Below are 19,706 nucleotides of genomic sequence, written 5' to 3'. Positions count from 1 at the left end.
TGGTAACGGAAACAAAACTCCAAGATTACAAAGTCAAGTCGCCCGCTCAATGAGAATGGGCCCAAAGTGAAGGGGTGCGTGCAAACGTATGTAAAACCCTTCTTGGAGAAATTTACCCGCTCCGCTAGATTGGGAGCGATGATGTTCAAATCATGACAACCACAGTCTTCCTTCACAACAAGGATGCTAGAAGGATGGATGAAAGAAGGGTATACACCAACAACCCATGTGCGGGAGTTAGTATAAGTGAACTTCTCTTCAAAGTCCTTGGTCGTACTAAGCTTTCTGGGGATAATGGTGCTCACTGTAGGAGGAGCAGCATCATCGGTGTTCTCTTTGTTCTTTGGAGAGCTGGAGTTTTTGGAAAAGGAGGCCATAACTAGCAAAAGGAAGTAAGGGTTTCTCTGAAGAAGAAGGTTAAAGAAAGTTGAAAGCAAGAGAGAGTTGATGTCACGACCCAATTTTACCTATAGGTCGTGATGGCGCTCAACACTACAGCTAGGCAAGCCAACATAATAAATTAAGCATATATTGACAAAATTTAAGACCAAGAAAATAATAAAACCCAAATTCTACCAAAGTGTGTGCCAAGACCTGGTATCACAAGTGTATGAGCATCTAGTAGATTATACAAAACCTCAAACATTGTCTGAAATAAAAATAGACAGAATGAAAAATACAGTTTTCTGGGTTTAGCAGGTTATTATTGTCGGTTCGTGGAAGGTTTTTCATCTATTGCAGCACCTTTGACCAAATTAACCCAGAAGGGTATTCAGTTCTGATGGTCCGATGATTGCGAGGCAAGCTTTTAGAAGCTCAAGACAACATTGACTACAACACCAGTGTTAGTGTTACCTTCCGGTCCGAGAATGTATATAGTGTATTGTGACGCTTCACGCGTTAGTTTGGGTTGTGTATTAATGCAGGAAGGGCGAGTTATTGCATATGCTTCACGTCAGTTGAATCCCCACGATTATCCAGTACATGATTTGGAGTTAGTTGCGATTGTTCACGCCCTTAAGATTTGGAGGCATTATCTTTATGGGGTGTTTTGTGAAGTTTATACTGATCATCACGGTTTGCAGCATTTGTTCAAGCAAAGAGACCTAAATTTGAGGCAACACAGATGGCTGGAATTACTAAAAGATTATGATATTACTATCATATATCATCCAGGTAAAGCAAATGTAGTTGCAGATGCCTTGAGTAGAAAGGCGGAGAGTATGGGTAGTTTGGCTTTCATTTCAGCAGAAGAGAGGCCATTAGTTTTGGATATCCAGTCCTTGGCCAATAGACTTGTGCGGCTGGATATTTCAGAGCCCAGCCGAGTTCTTGCATGTGTCGTAGCTCAGTCTTCACTAAATGAGCAAATCAAGGCTAGCCAGTATAATGATCCACACTTGATGGTGCTTCGAGAAACGGTACTACGAGGTGGTGCCAAGGAAGTTACTATTGGAGCGGATGGTGTTCTGCAACTCCAGGATCGTCTATGTGTTCCTAATGTAGATGGACTGAGGAAAACGATCCTAGAGGAGGCACACAGTTCTCTGTATTTTATTCATCCAGGTGCTACGAAGATGTATCGTGACTTGAGGAAGCATTATTGGTGGCGACAAATGAAAAAGGACATAGTTGAGTATGTAGCTTGGTGTCTAAATTGCCAGCAAGTTAAATATGAGCAACAGAGGCTAGGTGGACTACTTCAGCAGATGACTATACCGGAATAGAAATGGGAACGCATCACTATGGACTTTGTAGTTGGGTTGTCGAGGACTTTGAGGAAGTTTGATGCAGTTTGGGTGATTGTTGACAGGTTGACCAAGTCAGCACATTTTATTCCTGTTGTGACTATGTATACTTCAGAGAGGTTGGCCCAGATTTATATTCAGGAGATAGTTCGGTTGTACAGTGTGCCAATTTCCATCATATCAGATAGAGGCCCTCAGTTTACTTCTCATTTCTGGAGAGCAGTACATAGTGAATTAAGGACCCGTGTAGAGCTCAGCACAGCCTTTCATCCACAGACCGATGGGCAGTCAGAGCGGACAGTTCAGATTTTGGAGGATATGCTCAGGGCATGTGTGATTGACTTTGGAGGTCAGTGAGATCGTTTCCTGCCTTTGGCCGAGTTTGCTTATAATAACAGTTACCAATCCACCATCGAAATGGCTCCATTTGAGGCTTTATATGGCCGTCGATGTTGTTCACCTATCGGATGGTTTGAGCCCAGTGAGGCTAAGTTATATGGTACTGATTTGGTAAGGGATGCCTTGAAAAAGTTAAAGTTGATTCAGGAGCGACTTCGTACAGCACAATCCAGAAAGAAGAGTTATGCGGATTAGAAAGCGTGTGATTTATCATTTATGGTATATGAAAAAGTTCTCTTGAAGGTTTCACCGATGAAGGGAATTATGAGATTCGGGAAGAAGGGCAAGTTGAGCCTAAGGTTTATAGGCCTATTTGAGGTGTTAAAACGAGTTGGGGAGGTTGCTTATGAGCTTGCATTGCCTCCCAGTCTATCGGGAGTTCATCCAGTTTTCCATATATCTATGCTCCGGAAGTATCATGCTGACCTATCACATGTGTTGGACTTCGGCACAGTTCAGCTAGATCAGAGTTTGGGTTATGAAGAAGAGCCATTTGCCATTGTTGATAAACAAGTTTGCCAGTTGAGGTCCAAAAAGATTTCTGCAGTAAAGGTCCAGTGGAGGGGCCAACCAGTCAAGGAAGCGACTTGGGAGGCTGAGGAAGACATGCGGAGCAGATATCCATACTTATTCAGCACTCCAGGTACAATTCTAAACTCGTTCAAGGACGAACGTTTGTTTAAGAGGTGGAGAATGTAATGACCCAACCGATCATTTTAATTTTTAGAACCCCGTTCCCTAAAATAAAACTTCTCGTATGTGCTTTTAATAATTTATGACTTGCGGGGATGGTTGGTTCGGGATTTGGAAGTGTTTGGGTTAAAACCGAAACACTTGGTTCCTTAAGTTGGCCTTAAAGTGCTAATTTTGACTTTGGTCAACATTTTGAGAAAACGACTCCGGAATAAACTTTTGACGATTCCAACAGCTCTGTATGGCGATTTTGGACTTAGGAGCGTGTTCGGAATTTTATTTGGAAGTCTGTAGTTAAATTAAGCTTGAAATGGCTAAAATAGGAATTTAAGTTTGGAAGTTTGATCGGGGTTTTTTGATATCGGACTTGTGTGCAAAATTTGAGGTCAATCGGACTTGATTTGATAGGTTTCGATACCGAATAAAGAAGTTAGAAATTTTAAGTTTCATTAAGCTTGAATTGGAGAATGATTCGTGGTTTTAGCGTTGTTTGATGTAATTTGAGGTTTCGACTAAGTTCGTATGATGTTTTAGGACTTGTTGGTATAATTGGTTGAGGTCCTGAGGGGCTCGGGTGAGTTTCGGACGACTAACGCATCACTTTTGGCCTTTGGAACACTGCTGGTATTTTCTTCTGGTATCCTTATACGCTATCGCGTAAATTGGCCTGCGATCGCGTAAAGTAAGTTAGGCAGAGGTGGATTTGTTCTACGCGATCGCGTGAATGGGGTTGCGATCGCGTATGGTTAATTTGGGCAGCTGAGAATTTGTTCACTGCGATCGCGTGGACACATCCGCGATCGCGTAGGATTGACCAGTGTGTGTATTGCGATCGCGTGTCATTGTTTGCGATCGCGTAGGGAAAATTTGAGAGGAAGCTGGGCCACGCGTTGTGCTGCGCGATCGCGTGAAGAGGGATGTGATCGCGTAGAGTCGGAACTTGGTGCATCGCGATCGCGTGGGACTTGATGCGATCGCGTAAGGTTAATGTTTGGGCAGAAAAATTTGTGCTACGCGATCGAGTGAGGAAGTTCGCGACCGCGTAGAAGAAATCACTGGGCAGAGAGTTTAAGTTCTGAAAATCCATTTTTAACGATTTGGAGCTCGGATTTAGGCGATTTTTGGGAGATTTTGAGAGAAAACAATAGGGTAAGTGTTCTTAGCTCAATATTGGTTAAATTACCCGAATCCATCATTTTTTTTATCATTTAATTGGTGAATTAAGTTGGAAAGGTTTGAAAACCCTCTTGGATATATTTGAGGATTTAAGGGCCGAATTGTTATCGAAATTTAGTGATTTTGGTATGGGTAGACTCGTGGTTGAGTGGCTGTTCATATTTCGTAACGTTCGCCGGATTCCGAGACGTGGGTCCCACGGACGAATTTTTAATTAATTTTGAAATTTTTATTAAAAATGTAGTATTTTCTTATAGAACTGATTCTTATTATTTTTAATGATTGAATCGAATTATTTTGGTTAGATTCGAGCTAAACAGAGTTGGATAATCGTGGAAAGGGCCTTCTAGAGGATTGAAGTGAACTTTGAGACGAGGTAAGTCTCTTGTCTAATCTTGTGAGGGAAAAATTACCCCATAGGAATTAAATTGAATAATTATTGATAATTGCGGGAGCTACATATGCACGAGGTGACGAGAGTCCGTGCGTAGCTACTATTAATGCTAAAATTCGGGCAGTTTAGGACTCAAAGCATGAATTACCTGTGTAAATTATACTCATTGTTTAATTAATATTATTTGATATATTTATATATATATGTTGTGAATTGTTAGATAAAAATATTAAAGGATGGAAAATTTATATGCTTGATTTTCTATTTAAATTAATTAATTGTTAAAAGAAATTATTCTTCCTCCCGAATTTATCTCATAATAAATATACTCTCCTTCCGGATGTACATAAGAAAATATCCTCCTTTCTTATGGAGCGGGCCGAACGCCTCGGCGGGATAGATGCATATATGGATCCCGACGCACGTCCCTTGGCAGTGTACACGACACTCTGAATTGGGTCGTACGTCCTCGGCAGAATTCGTACTTAATAATAATAATTACACGATACTTTAATAGTTTATTTCAGCTTGCGAAGCTAATTGATAAATTGGAAAATCCTTGGAATTTAATGAATTATTATTCTTGCTTGTTAAAGAATTAATTGTTATTCCTGTAAACGATATTTAATTGATAAATTGGAAATTATTTGAATTGAAGGATTTTAATTAATATATTGAGAATTCTTGCATTTGAAGGAATTTGATTATTTTCGTTGATTAAATAAATTATTTTGAATTCTGTAAATCACAATGACTTAAATATCCTAGTTGTATTTCAATTATTATTATTGACCCATAGTGAGTGCCAAAGTCGGTCATCTCGTCTCTACCACTTCGAGATTAGGCTTGATACTTACTGGGTACACTTTGTTTATGTACTCATACTACACTTGCTGCACTTTTTGTGCAGGACCTGAGACAAGTACTAGTGGGGGACCTATCGTCTTACACCCACGTTATCCAGGGGCATAGTGGTGAGCTGCCTTTCTGATCCGTTCTGCAGCTACTGCCAATTCTGAACTGCCTCAATCTTTTTGGGATCAACCTTAATACCATCACCCGATACAATATGCCCCCAAAATGCTACAGACTCTAGCCAGAACTCATATTTGGAGAACTTAGCATATAGCTTTTGTTCCCGCAATGTCCGAAGCACTATTCTCATATGCTGCTCATGTTCCTCCTTACTGCACAAGTAGATCAAAATGTCATCAATGAAGACAATGACAAAGGAATCAATATATGGCCTGAATACCTTGTTCATCAGATCCATAAACGCAGCCGGGGCATTAGTCAAATCGAAAGACATTAACAGAAACTCATAATGACTATATCTAGTACGGAAAGCAGTTTTCGGAACATCCGAATCTCGAATCTTCAGCTGATGATACCCTGATCTCAAGTCGATCTTAGAGAACACCCTAGCACCCTACAACTGGCCAAATAGATCATCAATACGCGGCAATGGGTACTTGTTCTTAATAGTGACTTTGTTCAATTGGCGATAATCAATACACATCCGCATTGTTCTATCCTTCTTTTTCACTAATAATACCGGTGCACCCCAAGGCGATACACTCGGTCTGACGAACCCTTTGGCTAGTAACTCTTCAAGTTATTCTTTCAATTCTTTCAGAGCCATGCGATATGGTGGGATAGATATAGGCTGGGTATCTGGAGCCAAGTCAATACAAAAATTAATATCACGATCAGGTGGCATACCTGGAAGATCTGAAGGAAATACATCGGAGAACTCCCGAACTACTGGCACTGAATCAATAGTCGGAGTCTCTACAGTAGTATCCCGAACATAGGCTAGATAAGCCAAATAACCTTTCTCAACCATGTGTTGAGCCTTTATAAAATAAATAACCCGATTAAATGAACTAACCGATGAACCCTTCCACTTCAGCCTAGGCAAAGATGGAATAGCCAAGGTAACAGTTTTGGCATAACAATCTAGAATAGCATGATATGGAGATAACCAGTCCATACTCAGAATAATTTCAAAATCGATCATCTCGAGCAATAAGAGATCTGCTCTAGTTTCATAACCACATAATGTAATAATACAAGACCGGTAGATTCGGTTCACAATAACAGAATCGCCTACAGGAGTGGACACATAAACAGGAGTACTCAAGGAGTCACGAGAAACACCTAGGAATGGAGCAAATAGAGATGACACATATGAATACATGGATCCTGGTTCAATTAATACTGAGGCATCTTTGCCGCAAACAGAAATAATACCTGTAATCACAACATCTGAGGCCTCTGCATCTGGTCTAGCCGAAAAAGCATAGAACTGAGCTGGAGCACCAACTGGCTGGCCTCCGCCTGGCTGACCTCCACCTCTAGGACTACCCCAACCCACCTTTCCTCCACCTCTTAGTGGTCGGAATACTGGTGGAGCAACTGGTCCGGTAAGCATAAGTTGTTGACCCTGCTGTACTGGTCTACACCGAAGTCTGGGGCAAAACCTCCACATGTGACTGGGATCCCAGCACTCGTAATAACTCTTCGGTGCGATGGGCTGCTGAATAAGTGTCTGGCCCTGGGGAACTAAATACCCACTGGGAGGACCCTGAATAGCTGGTGGGTGGTAGGAACTCTCTAGTATAGCATTGAGATAAGGTCGCACTGGAGCACCTCGAGGAGGTGGTGGTGCTGGAAATGGGGGTCTGCTGGACTGCCCCCTCATGAACTGACTTTTGCCCCAGACGGAGCACCTCTGAACTCTCGAGAGTACCTGAAACGCTTATCTCTCATAATCTGCTCTCGGCTCAGCTGACGTACACCCTTAATCCTCCGGGATATCTCCACAACTCACTCATAAGAAGTACTCATCTCAACCTCTCGAGCCATAGTGGCCTGAATACCAGTATGTAAACCGACTACAAACCTCTGCACTCTCTCCGCCTCAGTAGGGAGTATCATAAGTGCATGGCGAGATAATTCAGAAAACCTCACCTCATAATCAGTCACTGACATCTGACCTTATTGGAGCTGCTCAAACTGAAACCGCAACTCTTCCCTCTGGGAGGGTGGAATATACATGTCCAGGAAGATACGAGTGAACCTGTCCCAAGTCATGGGAGGAGAATCTGTTGGTCTGCCAAGAACATAAGACTGCCACCATCTACGGGCTCTGCCCTCTAGCTGAAAAGTAGCAAAGTCTACCCCATGAGACTCCAATATCCTCATGTTGTACAGACTATCCTTGCACCGATCAATGAAGTCCTGTGGATCCTCATGTCGCTTACCCCCAATGACATAAGGATGTAGTCTAGTCCATCTGTCCAATAATTTCTGAGGATCGGCGGCTACAGCTGGCCTGGGCTCAGGTATAGCTACTGCCACTGGCTGGGCTCCACCCACGGGTAGTGCACCTTGGGTCTGATATACAGCAACTGCTTGTCCATGAACCTGCGCTGTAAGGGTTTGGGCTCCCCCGCTCGCCTGAGATGTGGCTGGGTCTGCCGGAAATAAACCGGCCTGAGTCATATTGTCCATGAATCGTAGCATATGACCTATGACATCCTGAAATCCAGGTGTAGATGTGAAATCCACCGGAGCTGGCTCTGCCACAGGCACCTCGTCCTGTTCCTCAATAATGGGGTTCTCTACTGTACCCACTGGCGGCATAACTGGAACTGTCCTGTGACGTCCTCGCCCTCTACCATGGGCTGGATCCCTTCCTCTGCCTCGGTCTCTAGCAACTGGGGGAGTAGCTCTTCCATGGTCTGGAACTTCATTCGAGCGCGTTCTCACCATCTATGAGAGAATAAGAGAAGGATATTTAGTACTACATTAATTACACGATGGAATATGAAGAAAGGAAATTTCATAACACCCTATAGCCTCTCGCAGAAAAGTACAAACGTCTCTGTCCGATCCACAAGACTCTATTAGGCCTGCTCATAACTTGTGAGACCTACGTGAACCTAGTGCTCTGATACCATGTTATCACAACCCAATTTCACTTATAGGTCGTGATGGCGCCCAACACTACAGCTAGGCAAGCCAACATAATAAATTAAGCATATATTGACAAAATTTAAAACCAAAAAAATAATAAAACCCAAATTCTACCAATGTGTGTGCCAAGACCTGGTGTCACAAGTGTATGAGCATCTAGTAGATTATACAAAACCTCAAACATTGTCTGAAATAAAAATAGACAGAATAAAAAATATAAGGAGAGACACTAGTAGCTGCAGAATGGATCAGAAAGGCACCTCACCACTATGCCCCTGGATAACGTGGGTGTAAGATGATAGGTCCCCCATTAGTACTTGCCTCAGGTACTGCACAAAAAGTGCATCAAGTGTAGTATGAGTACATAAACAAAGTATACCCAGTAAGTATCAAGCATAATCTCGAAGTGGTAGAGACGAGATGACCGACTTTGGCACTCACTATGGGTCAATAATAATAATTAAAATACAACTAGGATATTTAAGTCATCGTGATTTACAGAATTCAAAATAATTTATTTAATCAGCGGAAATAATCAAATTCCTTCAAATGCAAGAATTCTCAATATATTAATTAAAATCCTTCAATTCAAATAATTTCTAATTTATCAATTAAATATCATTTACAGGAATAACAATTAGTTCTTTAACAAGCAAGAATAATAATTCATTAAATTCCAAGGATTTTTTAATTTATCAATTAGCTTCGCAAGCTGAAATAAACTATTAAAGTATCGTATAATTATTATTATTATTAAGCACGAATTCTGCCGAGGACGTACCACCCGATCTAGAGTGTCGTGTACACTACCAAGGGACGTGCGTCAGGATCCATAGATGCATCTATCCTGCCGAGGCGTTCGGACCACTCCACAAGAAAGGAGGACATTTTCTTATGTACCTCCGGAAGGAGAGTATATTTATTATGAGATAAATTCGGGAGGAAGAATAATTTTTTTAATAAATAATTAATTTAAACAGAAAATCAAGCATATAAATTTTCCATCCTTTAATATTTTTATCTAAAAATTCACAACATATATATAAATATATCAAATAATATTAATTAAACAAGGAGTATAATTTACACAAGTAATTCATGCTTTGAGTCCTAAACTACCCGGACTTTAGCATTAATAATAGCTACGCACGGACTCTCGTCACCTCGTGCGTATGTAGCTCCCGCAATTATTAATAATTATTCAATTTAATCTCTATGGGGTAATTTTCCCCTCACAAGATTAGACAAGAGACTTACCTCGTCTCAAAGTTCACTTCAATCCTCTAGAAGGCCCTTTCCATGATTATCCAACTCTGTCTGGCTCGAATCTAACCAAAATAATTCGATGCAATCACTTAAAATAATAAGAATCAGTTCTATAAGAAAATACTATATTTTTAATAAAAATTTTAAAATTAATTAAAAATTCGTCCGTGGGACCCACGTCTCGGAATCCGGCGAAAGTTACGAAATATGAACACCCACTCAACCACGAGTCTAGCCATACCAAAATCACTAAATTCCGATAACAATTCGGCCCTCAAATCCTCAAATCTATCCAAGAGGGTTTTCAAACCTTTCCAACTCAATTCACCAATTAAATGATAAAAATAGTGATGGATTCGGGTAATTTAACCAATATTGAGTTAAGAACACTTACCCCATTGTTTTCTCTCAAAATCTCCAAAAATTGCCTAAATTCGAGCTCCAAATCGTTAAAAATAGATTTTCAGAACTTAAACTCTCTGCCCAGTGATTTCTTCTACGCGATCGCGTAGCACAAATATTTATGCCCAAACAATAACCTTACGTGATCACATCAAGTCCCACGCGATCGCGATGCACCAAGTTCCGACTCTACGCGATCACATCCCTCTTCATGCGATCGCGTAGCACAACGCGTGGCCCAACTTTCTCTCAAATTTTCCCTACGGGGTTGCAAACAATGACACGCGATCGCGATACATACACTGGCCAATCCTACGCGATCGCGGACGTGTCCACGCGATCGCAGTGAACTAATTTTCAGCTGCCCAAATTAATCCTACGCGATCGCAACCCCATTCACGTGATCGCATAGAACAAATCTACCTCTGCCTAACTTACTCTACCCGATCGCATATCAACTTACGCGATCGCGTATAAGGATACCAAAAGAAAATACCACCAGTTATCACCAGTGTTCCAAAGGCCAAAAGTGATCTGTTAGTCGTCCGAAACTCACCCAAGCCTCTCGGGACCTCAACCAATTATACCAACAAGTCCTAAAACATCATACGAACTTAGTCGAAACCTCAAATCACATCAAACAACGCTAAAACCATGAATCATTCTCCAATTCAAGTTTAATGAAACTTAAAATTTCTAAGTTCTTCATTCGGTAGCAAAAACCTATCAAATCAAGACCGATTGACCTCAAATTTTGCAAACAAGTCATAAATGACATAACAGAGTTATAAAAATTTTCAGAGCTGAATTCTGACTCCGATATCAAAAAGTCAACTCCCCGGTCAAACTTCCAAACTTAAATTCCTATTTTAGCCATTTCAAGCCTGATTTAACTACGGACTTTTAAATAAAATTTCGAACACGCTTCTAAGTCCAAAATCACCATATGGAGCTGTTGGAATCGTCAAAAATTTATTTCGGGGTCGTTTTCTTAAAATGTTGACCGAAGTCAAACTTAGTACTTTAAGGCCAACTTAAGGAACCAAGTGTTCCGGTTTCAACCCAAACACTTCCAAATCCCGAACCAACCATCCACGCAAGTCATAAATTATTATAAGCATATACGTGAAGTTTTATTTTAGGGAAAGGGGTTCTAAAAGTTAAAATGACCGATTGGGTCATTAGAGTTGAGTAAGAAAAGTTGAGAGAGTTCGAAAAATTGTGAAGTGTAAAAGAATAAGATTGAAGTGTATAAGTAAAAGAATAGGCGGCTAAAATCGTGGCCATGATTACCTCGAGAACCAGCGAAAGTATTGTTGAATTATGGGATGATGCATGTTCGGGATATTAAATGCGGAGAGACATATGTCTAATCGAGCGTCAGAAACTTTTTAAAGGGGATCAGAGAATTTTTCGCCAAGAAAGGTATCTTCACTAACTTTTCGATGGTACAAGGATGTGCCACCGGAAAGTAGGGGGACTATCTGTATAGGGTTAATCTGTTGATATTAAATACTCGTATAATAGAGCAACACGTAGAACCGGAGACAGATAAAAAGCGAGACATGTGAGAATCAAGACCCGGGGCAGCAGCCTCGGTTGGCACCGGGATGCCCCTGAAAAGAATGTTGCTCATGAAGACAAATGAATGCCTGTCAATCGATAGCATTTAATGAAGAATGTTTTGTAATATTAAATATATAGTCCGTTATAGAGAATATGGCATTCATGGCCTGTTATTACACATTCTTCAATGGCCTCATAATTGTCATTAAATAGAGGCTTGATCCTAGGACCTAGGTGCAACTATAAATAGTGAGTTCAATAGCCATTGTAAATGGACGAATTTCCTGACAAACTTATGATATATATACTATTCAAAAGCTCAATAACATTTTATTTCTTGCTTATTAATATTGCTATTACTGTCTTCGGAAGCTCTGCTCCCGGAATCAAGCTATTCATTGTCTTATCTCGATTTCAACGCTAAGTTTTGCATTTTATTTAAGTTATTTATTATTTTGGGATCAAATCGATTCGCTTGTCTATAAATCACTTATAAATTCAATTGTACCATTTTACGGGTAAATAATAATATTTATGAATTGGCTAATATTGATAGTATTTCGCCCTAATAAGCAAAATTAAATAGTTTTCTTTTTTTCATCCCTTAGCCCAATATTAAAGACCCTTTTCTAACCTATATATGATGCGACATGCCCAATCAAATAGCAGGCCTTGAACGAATAAATAATTCTCAAACTTCCTTGCTAAATCTTTGAAATAGTATAACGTTCTCTACAAAAGGTTTTTTCAAGTTTAACACGACAAATTTTCTTCTTCTTTTCTTCCTTCTTCTTTCTTCTTTCTCCTTTATTGTCGACGACTTTTAATCCCAAATTCCCCTGTCATTGGTGTTCGATCACTTTGTTAGCTTGTGTTTCATTTAGGTATCGAATCTGAGCAAAACAAAAATCTCGATTAACGGGTGCTCAAATCTGAAGTTGAAGTTTTGCTGCAGTGAAATTCAAAACTCCATTGAAGGGGCTTCAGAACTCAAAGTTCAACTCAAATCTGAAATCTAACTTTAAAATGACTAGGTGAAGTTAAAAATTATTGAAAAAGCTTATAACTTAGAATCTAGAGTGTTAGGTTGATTGGGTTTGATCAATGCTGGTTTTGAAAATCATACCAGTTGAAAAAGAAAATTAAAAATGAAATCTAAGTTTTGTATACAACATCATGCATCATTACATAATATAATACAATATTATATAAAGTTATATTAAGTGTATAATATTATATTCTGGGTGTGTAAATAATGTTGATCTTTTTGTTCGTGATTTTTTTTTCGACTTTGGTGCAATGATCCTTCTTTTAAAGTAAGTTCCTCTGCAGCGATTTTAGTTTTGTTGCATATTTATGATTTTTTTTTTTTTGATGTGTTTTGCTTTTGCTTTTGCTTTTGCTTTTGCTTTTGTTTGGGTACAATTTGTTATGATTTTCCTTTGTTGCTTTGAGTTTGTATCCTATATGTTTCCTATTAATATTGATTTTATTATTTTTCTATGCTGGTGAAATACTGATATACATTATTGTATATTTCATATACAAGTTTATATAAAGTTATATATCATTGTACGTGTACTACACATATGCAAGTAATTGAAATTGAAATTTTTATGATTTTTCTTACTTTTTTCAAACAATTCATGTCTAAAGTTGATTTCTTTGTTGCTTTCTCTGCCAAATCATGAACTGCAGCAATAAATTTTATGAATTTTTGTTTTTACTTTCTGCTCTTTGGAACTTGAGAAAAAAGAAAATCTAGGTTTTTTTTTCGAGTTGCATTGTGCCTGATTTGCATTTTGGTAGTTGCAATAGGAATGCATATGATAGATTTAAGCTGCTTGTGTGTAAAGATAAAAAATCACACAAAATTCGTGGTAGAAGATATGGAGAATCAAATTTTTTCGTACATGGACCTATTATCTTTAGGCTATAGATTTGCAAAGTTATGACTCGGCCATCACGTTGCAATGTAGGTGGGTGTGATGTACTTATGTGTATATATAAGTATGTGTATATCTCCATAGGATATTTATAATATATATATATATATATATATATATATATATATATATATATATATATATATATATATATATATATATATATCAATTAATATAAATAAACAGTAAATTGGATTATTTATATGAAGATCTCTAAAATAAAGTAGGAGAAAGAAAACATTTCCCAAGGTGGCTTTACACCAGGGGGGTGGGTTTGGCATAGGTATTGGGGTTTTAGGAAAGTACAAGCCAGTCCTGTCCAGATAGAAAACACCAATTAGTAAGTCCATACCGAAGATCCGTTGGTCCCCCACAAACCAGTAACCGATAGACATAATATGCAGAATTTCAAGAAACAATTTTTGTTCGTTCCCCACTACTATAGTTACTATTTTCCCCATTAATTATCATTTGGGAAAGAACATTCAATCCCCATTATTAGTTGTATAATACTAGTAATAATGAATATATTGAAGAGTTGTTTATTAACAATCATTATTTCTGATTTGGGCAAACAATATCCTTGATACAATCTAAACTAACCCTTTTCTTGTAACAGCAGTAGCTCATTTTTCCTCCTCTTCTGGATTTTCTCCCTTTTGACTCGGGACCGTATCCCTTTTCTCTCTCTCTCTCTCTTTCTCTCTCTGTGAAAAAGGAAACAACCATCTGTATTCTTTTACCACTATTTGTTATCATCATCTTTTGATCATTCTTAACTATCCTTTTTGGTAAGAGTGAAGCTAAATGGCATGCAAGAAGTTAGGATTCAAGTCTGAAGTTTTTCATCTTGATGGCCAATCATGGTTCGTTTTACTTTTTCAGTTAAATATTTTTTGGTAAAAGATAAGCTTTTTGATTGTTGTTGTCTTGTTTATGTTGTTTTAATGCCATTAAGAGAGGATTTAAGTAATTTCATCCACGTAATAATAGAGAAAAAGAGTGTGAGAATGATACTAATTAATATTGCATGGAGTGTCTCATTGTTCTAATTTGCATTTGGCTTACTCCGATATTTGAGTTTTTATTTCATCAATTTGATAGAATTTTTACGTATTCTGTTGGCGATTGTTCGTTGTGATTTATTAGACCAAGTTCTGTTACATTCACTGCTTTTTTCAGAAATTGTTGTTTCTCTCAAAATGAATCAGAAATTAGTTCAAACGTGGAATGGAAATATAAATCTAGTTGGAGTATCTTTCCTTTTCACTCTTTTTCAGAAAAAAAATAAATAATAAAGGAGAAGAAAAAAACTTTGTGGGGTTGGCAGAGTTGGTTAAATGCAGAAACTGAGCCTCAGATTGTATTTGCAGGATCTGCAGAGGATGATTAAAAAAAAAAAGTAGTATATGTAATTAAAAAGATAAGGCATTTTCTATTTTCTCATTTGACGAGAAGTACTTGAGAAAAGTTGTTGGTCTCTGGTAAGTCTTTTTTAATGTAATGGAGAACAACAATAGAGTAAGTTGGATTTTAGGTATGTGCAGTGGCGGAGCCAGGATTTTCATTAAGGGGAGTCAAAATATAAAGAAACAAACCCACCAAGAAGTCAATGGGTGTCATTATATAGTATATATACATATTTTAAAAAATATTACCAAGCTATACAGTATAATTTTCCGGCGAAGGGGTGTCGGTTGACGCCTCTTTGGTGCATGTGGCTCCGCCACTGGGTATGTGCCTCATTTCCTTGTTCTGATAAATCACTCGCTTATAAGTTCTGTTTCTGCACTCATCTGAATTCTAAATCTGTTATATACTTCCAAACCAAGGACCGAGGAAAGCTTAGATAATTAACTACGGATTTGCATCTAATAGTAATCCCTTGTTGTACATTTTGCTTTTTAATGTACCTCGTTCAAGTCACTGTGAGGATTCAAAAATCGATTGTTTTGAACTCATGTCATGTATATAGATCATTGCGTATTCTTTCTTGCTAATCTGGTTGTCAAGTGATATTTCAATGAACTTGTAAGCTTAGTTATATTTGCGGAGGTGCTAAGATGGCAGTGAACTTGTAAGCTTCCCATTGGTTCATCCTGCTTTTTTTAAAAATGGTAATGCTTTAATGCAGTTGAGGCCTCTCTCGATAATTATCAGGAAGGATATATATACTTCCTCAAGTGTATTAATTCTTTCTGAACAAAGCATGCAATCTTTAGGTTTCTTTCTTTCACATAATGAATACTGTCTACCGAAATTCTTCCTTCAACTTTAGATCAACAGAATGAATTCGAACTCCAACTCCAGGCAACATAAATTATCAGCTCTATTAAGTTATACTAGCTAGTACTTATTTCTGAAGCTATTTGTCGCAAACAAAGTTTGTAAAATGAGTTATCCAGGACTAATATCTAGTCAGCAGGGGTAGGCATGGGAAGGTATTCTAGGGAGAAGAGGGGGAAGAGTTCACTCTAATTTATGGTTAAGATCCTTCGCCAGGGTTAACTCTAACTTATGCTTAAGATCCTTTGCATAATTGATAAGACACTACTCATTAGCATTTTTGCTGTCAGTCAGACTAGACATGTATATGTTTAAGTCAAACCAGACAGGAACTTACAAATATCTTCACGTCCGACCAGGTGCATTGTGATTTACTCGTGTTTTGGTTTTTTCCCATGGTTTTTAGGAGTGGGGATAAACAGGACTTGGACCAAACTGTTTACCACTTCTGATGCAGAAAATTTCCCTCTTGATTATAACATTTTTAACGATTTATGTTCCTAAAAGTGCAAAATTTTCCTTTTTTAATTAAACCTGTAAGACTTCTCACATTAGATACTGATACTGGTGGTTTTAACCTATCCAAGAATAATGAAGAAGAAAGAGAAAGAGAAGAAAAAAGATATTCATGGTCGTAAAACATTTCTATTGTCCAAATGTCTCATGGAATCATGCTTGTCTGATCTTTTTCTCTTAATTTGTTTTGAGTTCGAATGTCATAATGCAGGATCTGCTCCACAGGCTTACCGAGTGATGTTGTTGTTCAAGTTGGAGACACGTCCTTTCATCTACATAAGGTACACCTCAATAGATTACACTAGCCAGCCATTCACTTTGTGAAATTGGATGAAAATCATCTTTAACTTGTAATTGTTCCACATTTTCTGTTTTCTTTTATCATGGGATATAGAAGCAAAGTGAATTTCCTGCTTGAAATAAAGAATGATATGCATGTGATTTTTCAATTGTACCATACCATGCTCAAAAGTAAGAGTTTTCAGAAAATTAGAAGTGTGGCATTACCTGTTGTCGGTGCTTTCTCACTGTACGTATTCTTAAGCGCTGCAGTTTGATAACAAACTCAAAATCTGCAACAACTGACACAAAGGTCCTTTCCCCATCTAACTTTCTTTCTAGGTCAAGATGTTGCCTGAAACACATTAGTCTCAAACATGAATCTGCTTGCTTAAGTAGAATTGACATTGAGCTGAGTTTCCTTCCTTTGGCATTTTCATAAGTATGCCTCAAATGGTAGTAGCTGAGAGCCCCTCTTTATTCGTTTTCTCTGTAATTTTTTGCAGTTTAATAAAAGTAATATGCATCAAGTGCTAGAGAGCATCTTATATCTATATGCTTGTGCAATTACTATACCATGTTCCTGCATTTTATTTAACCCTGTGATGAAACCATAACCTATAGATGTTAAATCAGATATCATCCTAATCTCGCCTTTTTCTCATTTGATTGTATTATCCTGTAGTTCTGACAAGATGAATTTCATTGCAGTTTCCCTTGTTGTCTAGAAGCAGGCTCCTAGAGAAGCTTATACAAGATTCATCTGAACAGGAGAAGAATGAGAAAGTTTGTGTTTTTCAGCTTCACGGGATACCTGGTGGAGCAAAAGCATTCCTGAAAGTGGCCAAGTTCTGTTATGGTGTGAAGATGGAACTCACAGCACGCAATGTTGTCAGCCTTAGATGTGCAGCTGAATATCTTCAGATGAATGAAGATTATGGAGAAGGAAACCTCATTGCACAGACAGAGAGTTTTCTCATTGAAGTTTTTGGTTTTTGGACGGACTCTTTTAAAGCCCTAGAGACATGCGAAGATGTTCTTCCATGGGCGGAAGAGCTTCACATTGTCTCAAGGTGCATAGATTCCCTGTCAACAAAAGCGTGTGCTGACCCAACTTTACTAAGTTGGCCTGTGGCTGGTCATAGCTCCACTCAGAGCCAAGATGATGCTTTTGCTTGGAATGGAATACATGCAAGTAGTGCAGCTTCTAAACAATGTCCGCTGAACGAGGACTGGTGGTATGAAGATGTGTCCTTCCTTAAACAACATATTTATAGAAAGCTAATCCATGCTGTTAGTGCTGGGGGCATGACACCGGAGATAATTGCTGGTTCCCTAATTTTTTATGCTAAGAAACACCTTCCTCTTAATGGTAGGCAATCGAATTTCCAGAAACGCAATGGTGCAGTTCCAGGATCAACCCTTCCTACTGCATCTGATGCAGATCAAAGGACCCTTCTTGAAGAGATTGTGGGGTTACTACCCGAGCAAAAGGGCATCATACCTACCAAGTTTCTACTTAGGCTTCTTAAGACATCGATGATCCTAGAGGCTAGTAAATCATGTCGAGAGAATCTGGAGAGAAGGGCTGGGGCTCAGTTAGATGAAGCAGCTTTAGAAGATATTCTCATACCAAATATGGGCCACTCGGTGGAGACCCTATATGATATAGACTGCATTCAGCGAATTGTTGATCACTTCATGATGGCTGATCAGGATGAAATTGAGCCGACCTCAAATGAACTGACAGATGAAGGGCAGCTAGTTGGAGGCTCTGATCACTCTCTGACCCCGCTGACAATTGTAGCTAATCTTGTAGACGGCTACCTTGCAGAAGTGGCGCCTGATACTAACTTGAAGTTAACTAAATTTAACACGCTAGCTTCAGCAATCCCAGGGTATGCCAGACCGTTGGATGATGGTATCTACCGTGCAATTGACATATACCTCAAGGTAATTGGATTATGGAAATCTACTCCTTAAAGATTAATAGCTTTAAGGATTATGTAGTGGAACATCATTTCCAGACCAATGAAAGTAGAGCCAGCCTAAAGTTATCACCTAGTTTTAGTCTTTGTTAAGATGTTGTTCTGTTTATGTAATTTCAGGCACATTCCTGGCTGACGGGGTCGGAGAGGGAACAACTTTGCAGGGTCATGAACTGCCAGAAGCTGTCCTTAGAAGCAAGCACCCACGCAGCACAGAACGAAAGACTACCTCTACGAGTTATTGTCCAAGTTCTGTTCTTTGAGCAACTCCGGCTGCGGACTTCTGTGGCTGGCTGGCTCTTTGTTTCAGACAACCTTGACAATTCACAAAGCCTGAGTGGTAATTTAGTCCATGAAGGCACCAGGGCCGACCAACTTGTGACTTTTGATGACATGAGAGATCGAGTTCGTTCACTTGAGAAAGAGTGCTTGAACATGAAAGAAGACGTTGACAAGCTTGTGAAAGCTAAAGGAAGTTGGAATAACATCTTCAAACTGCTTGGTTTGAGGCTCAAGGTCAAGTCCTGTGGTCCTAAGTCATCATCTAAGATATTTTCCAGTGGAAAAGTGCTGCAGCACTCAAGAAAAGCAGTTATGAATTTGAAAGAAGAACATAGTGCTTATAAGAAGGATGACTAGATGCTTCAATTTTGAGCTTTAGAACAAGGTAACTATGGTAGTTTAGTTCATTCTTGACAGCTTTTTGGATTTGAAAAATGCTGAGCTGCTTTGCTCTTAGGTTCTTAGGCTCTTAGCAAGAGAAACTTTCATTGCTAATGTAGTAAACTAAGCACTGATTTGGTGTCAGATTCTTAATAAACTTATCATTCTAGTTTTAAGATGACTTATTGAGTATAATAAAAAATTATGACTTTTTCAGTAGGTCATGTTTGTCTCATTTTTCTCGCGTAACGTTCATTTTTTTAAATGCAAGTTTATTGAGAAAACATTTAAGAATCTTGTTGATATTAGGAAGTTTCATCAAGAACGATAAATTTCAATCAAGTTCTGAATTAGACTTTTTATTTTACCTATAAATCGTTAAATTTAATTTAATATTGAGTGA

The 19,706-nt window shown here is 38.6% G+C and overlaps 1 protein-coding gene across 1 annotated transcript; it reads left to right on the top strand.

The window, feature by feature from the left end:
- Positions 1 to 13,847: 13,847 nt before the first annotated feature.
- On the top strand, positions 13,848 to 19,522 carry LOC104112181 (BTB/POZ domain-containing protein At5g03250-like). Its single transcript, XM_009622031.4, has 4 exons — positions 13,848 to 14,437; positions 16,585 to 16,654; positions 17,364 to 18,605; positions 18,761 to 19,522. Exons 1-4 carry the CDS (start codon positions 14,379 to 14,381, stop codon positions 19,277 to 19,279), a joined length of 1,890 nt encoding a protein of 629 aa, XP_009620326.1. The 5' UTR covers positions 13,848 to 14,378; the 3' UTR covers positions 19,280 to 19,522.
- Positions 19,523 to 19,706: the final 184 nt, after the last annotated feature.

Source organism: Nicotiana tomentosiformis, chromosome 5 (assembly GCF_000390325.3).
Source record: "Nicotiana tomentosiformis chromosome 5, ASM39032v3, whole genome shotgun sequence".
Classification (NCBI taxonomy): domain Eukaryota; kingdom Viridiplantae; phylum Streptophyta; class Magnoliopsida; order Solanales; family Solanaceae; genus Nicotiana; species Nicotiana tomentosiformis.
The sequence above is the reverse complement of the archived record's forward strand: the minus strand, read 5'-3'. Positions and strand labels throughout refer to the sequence as shown.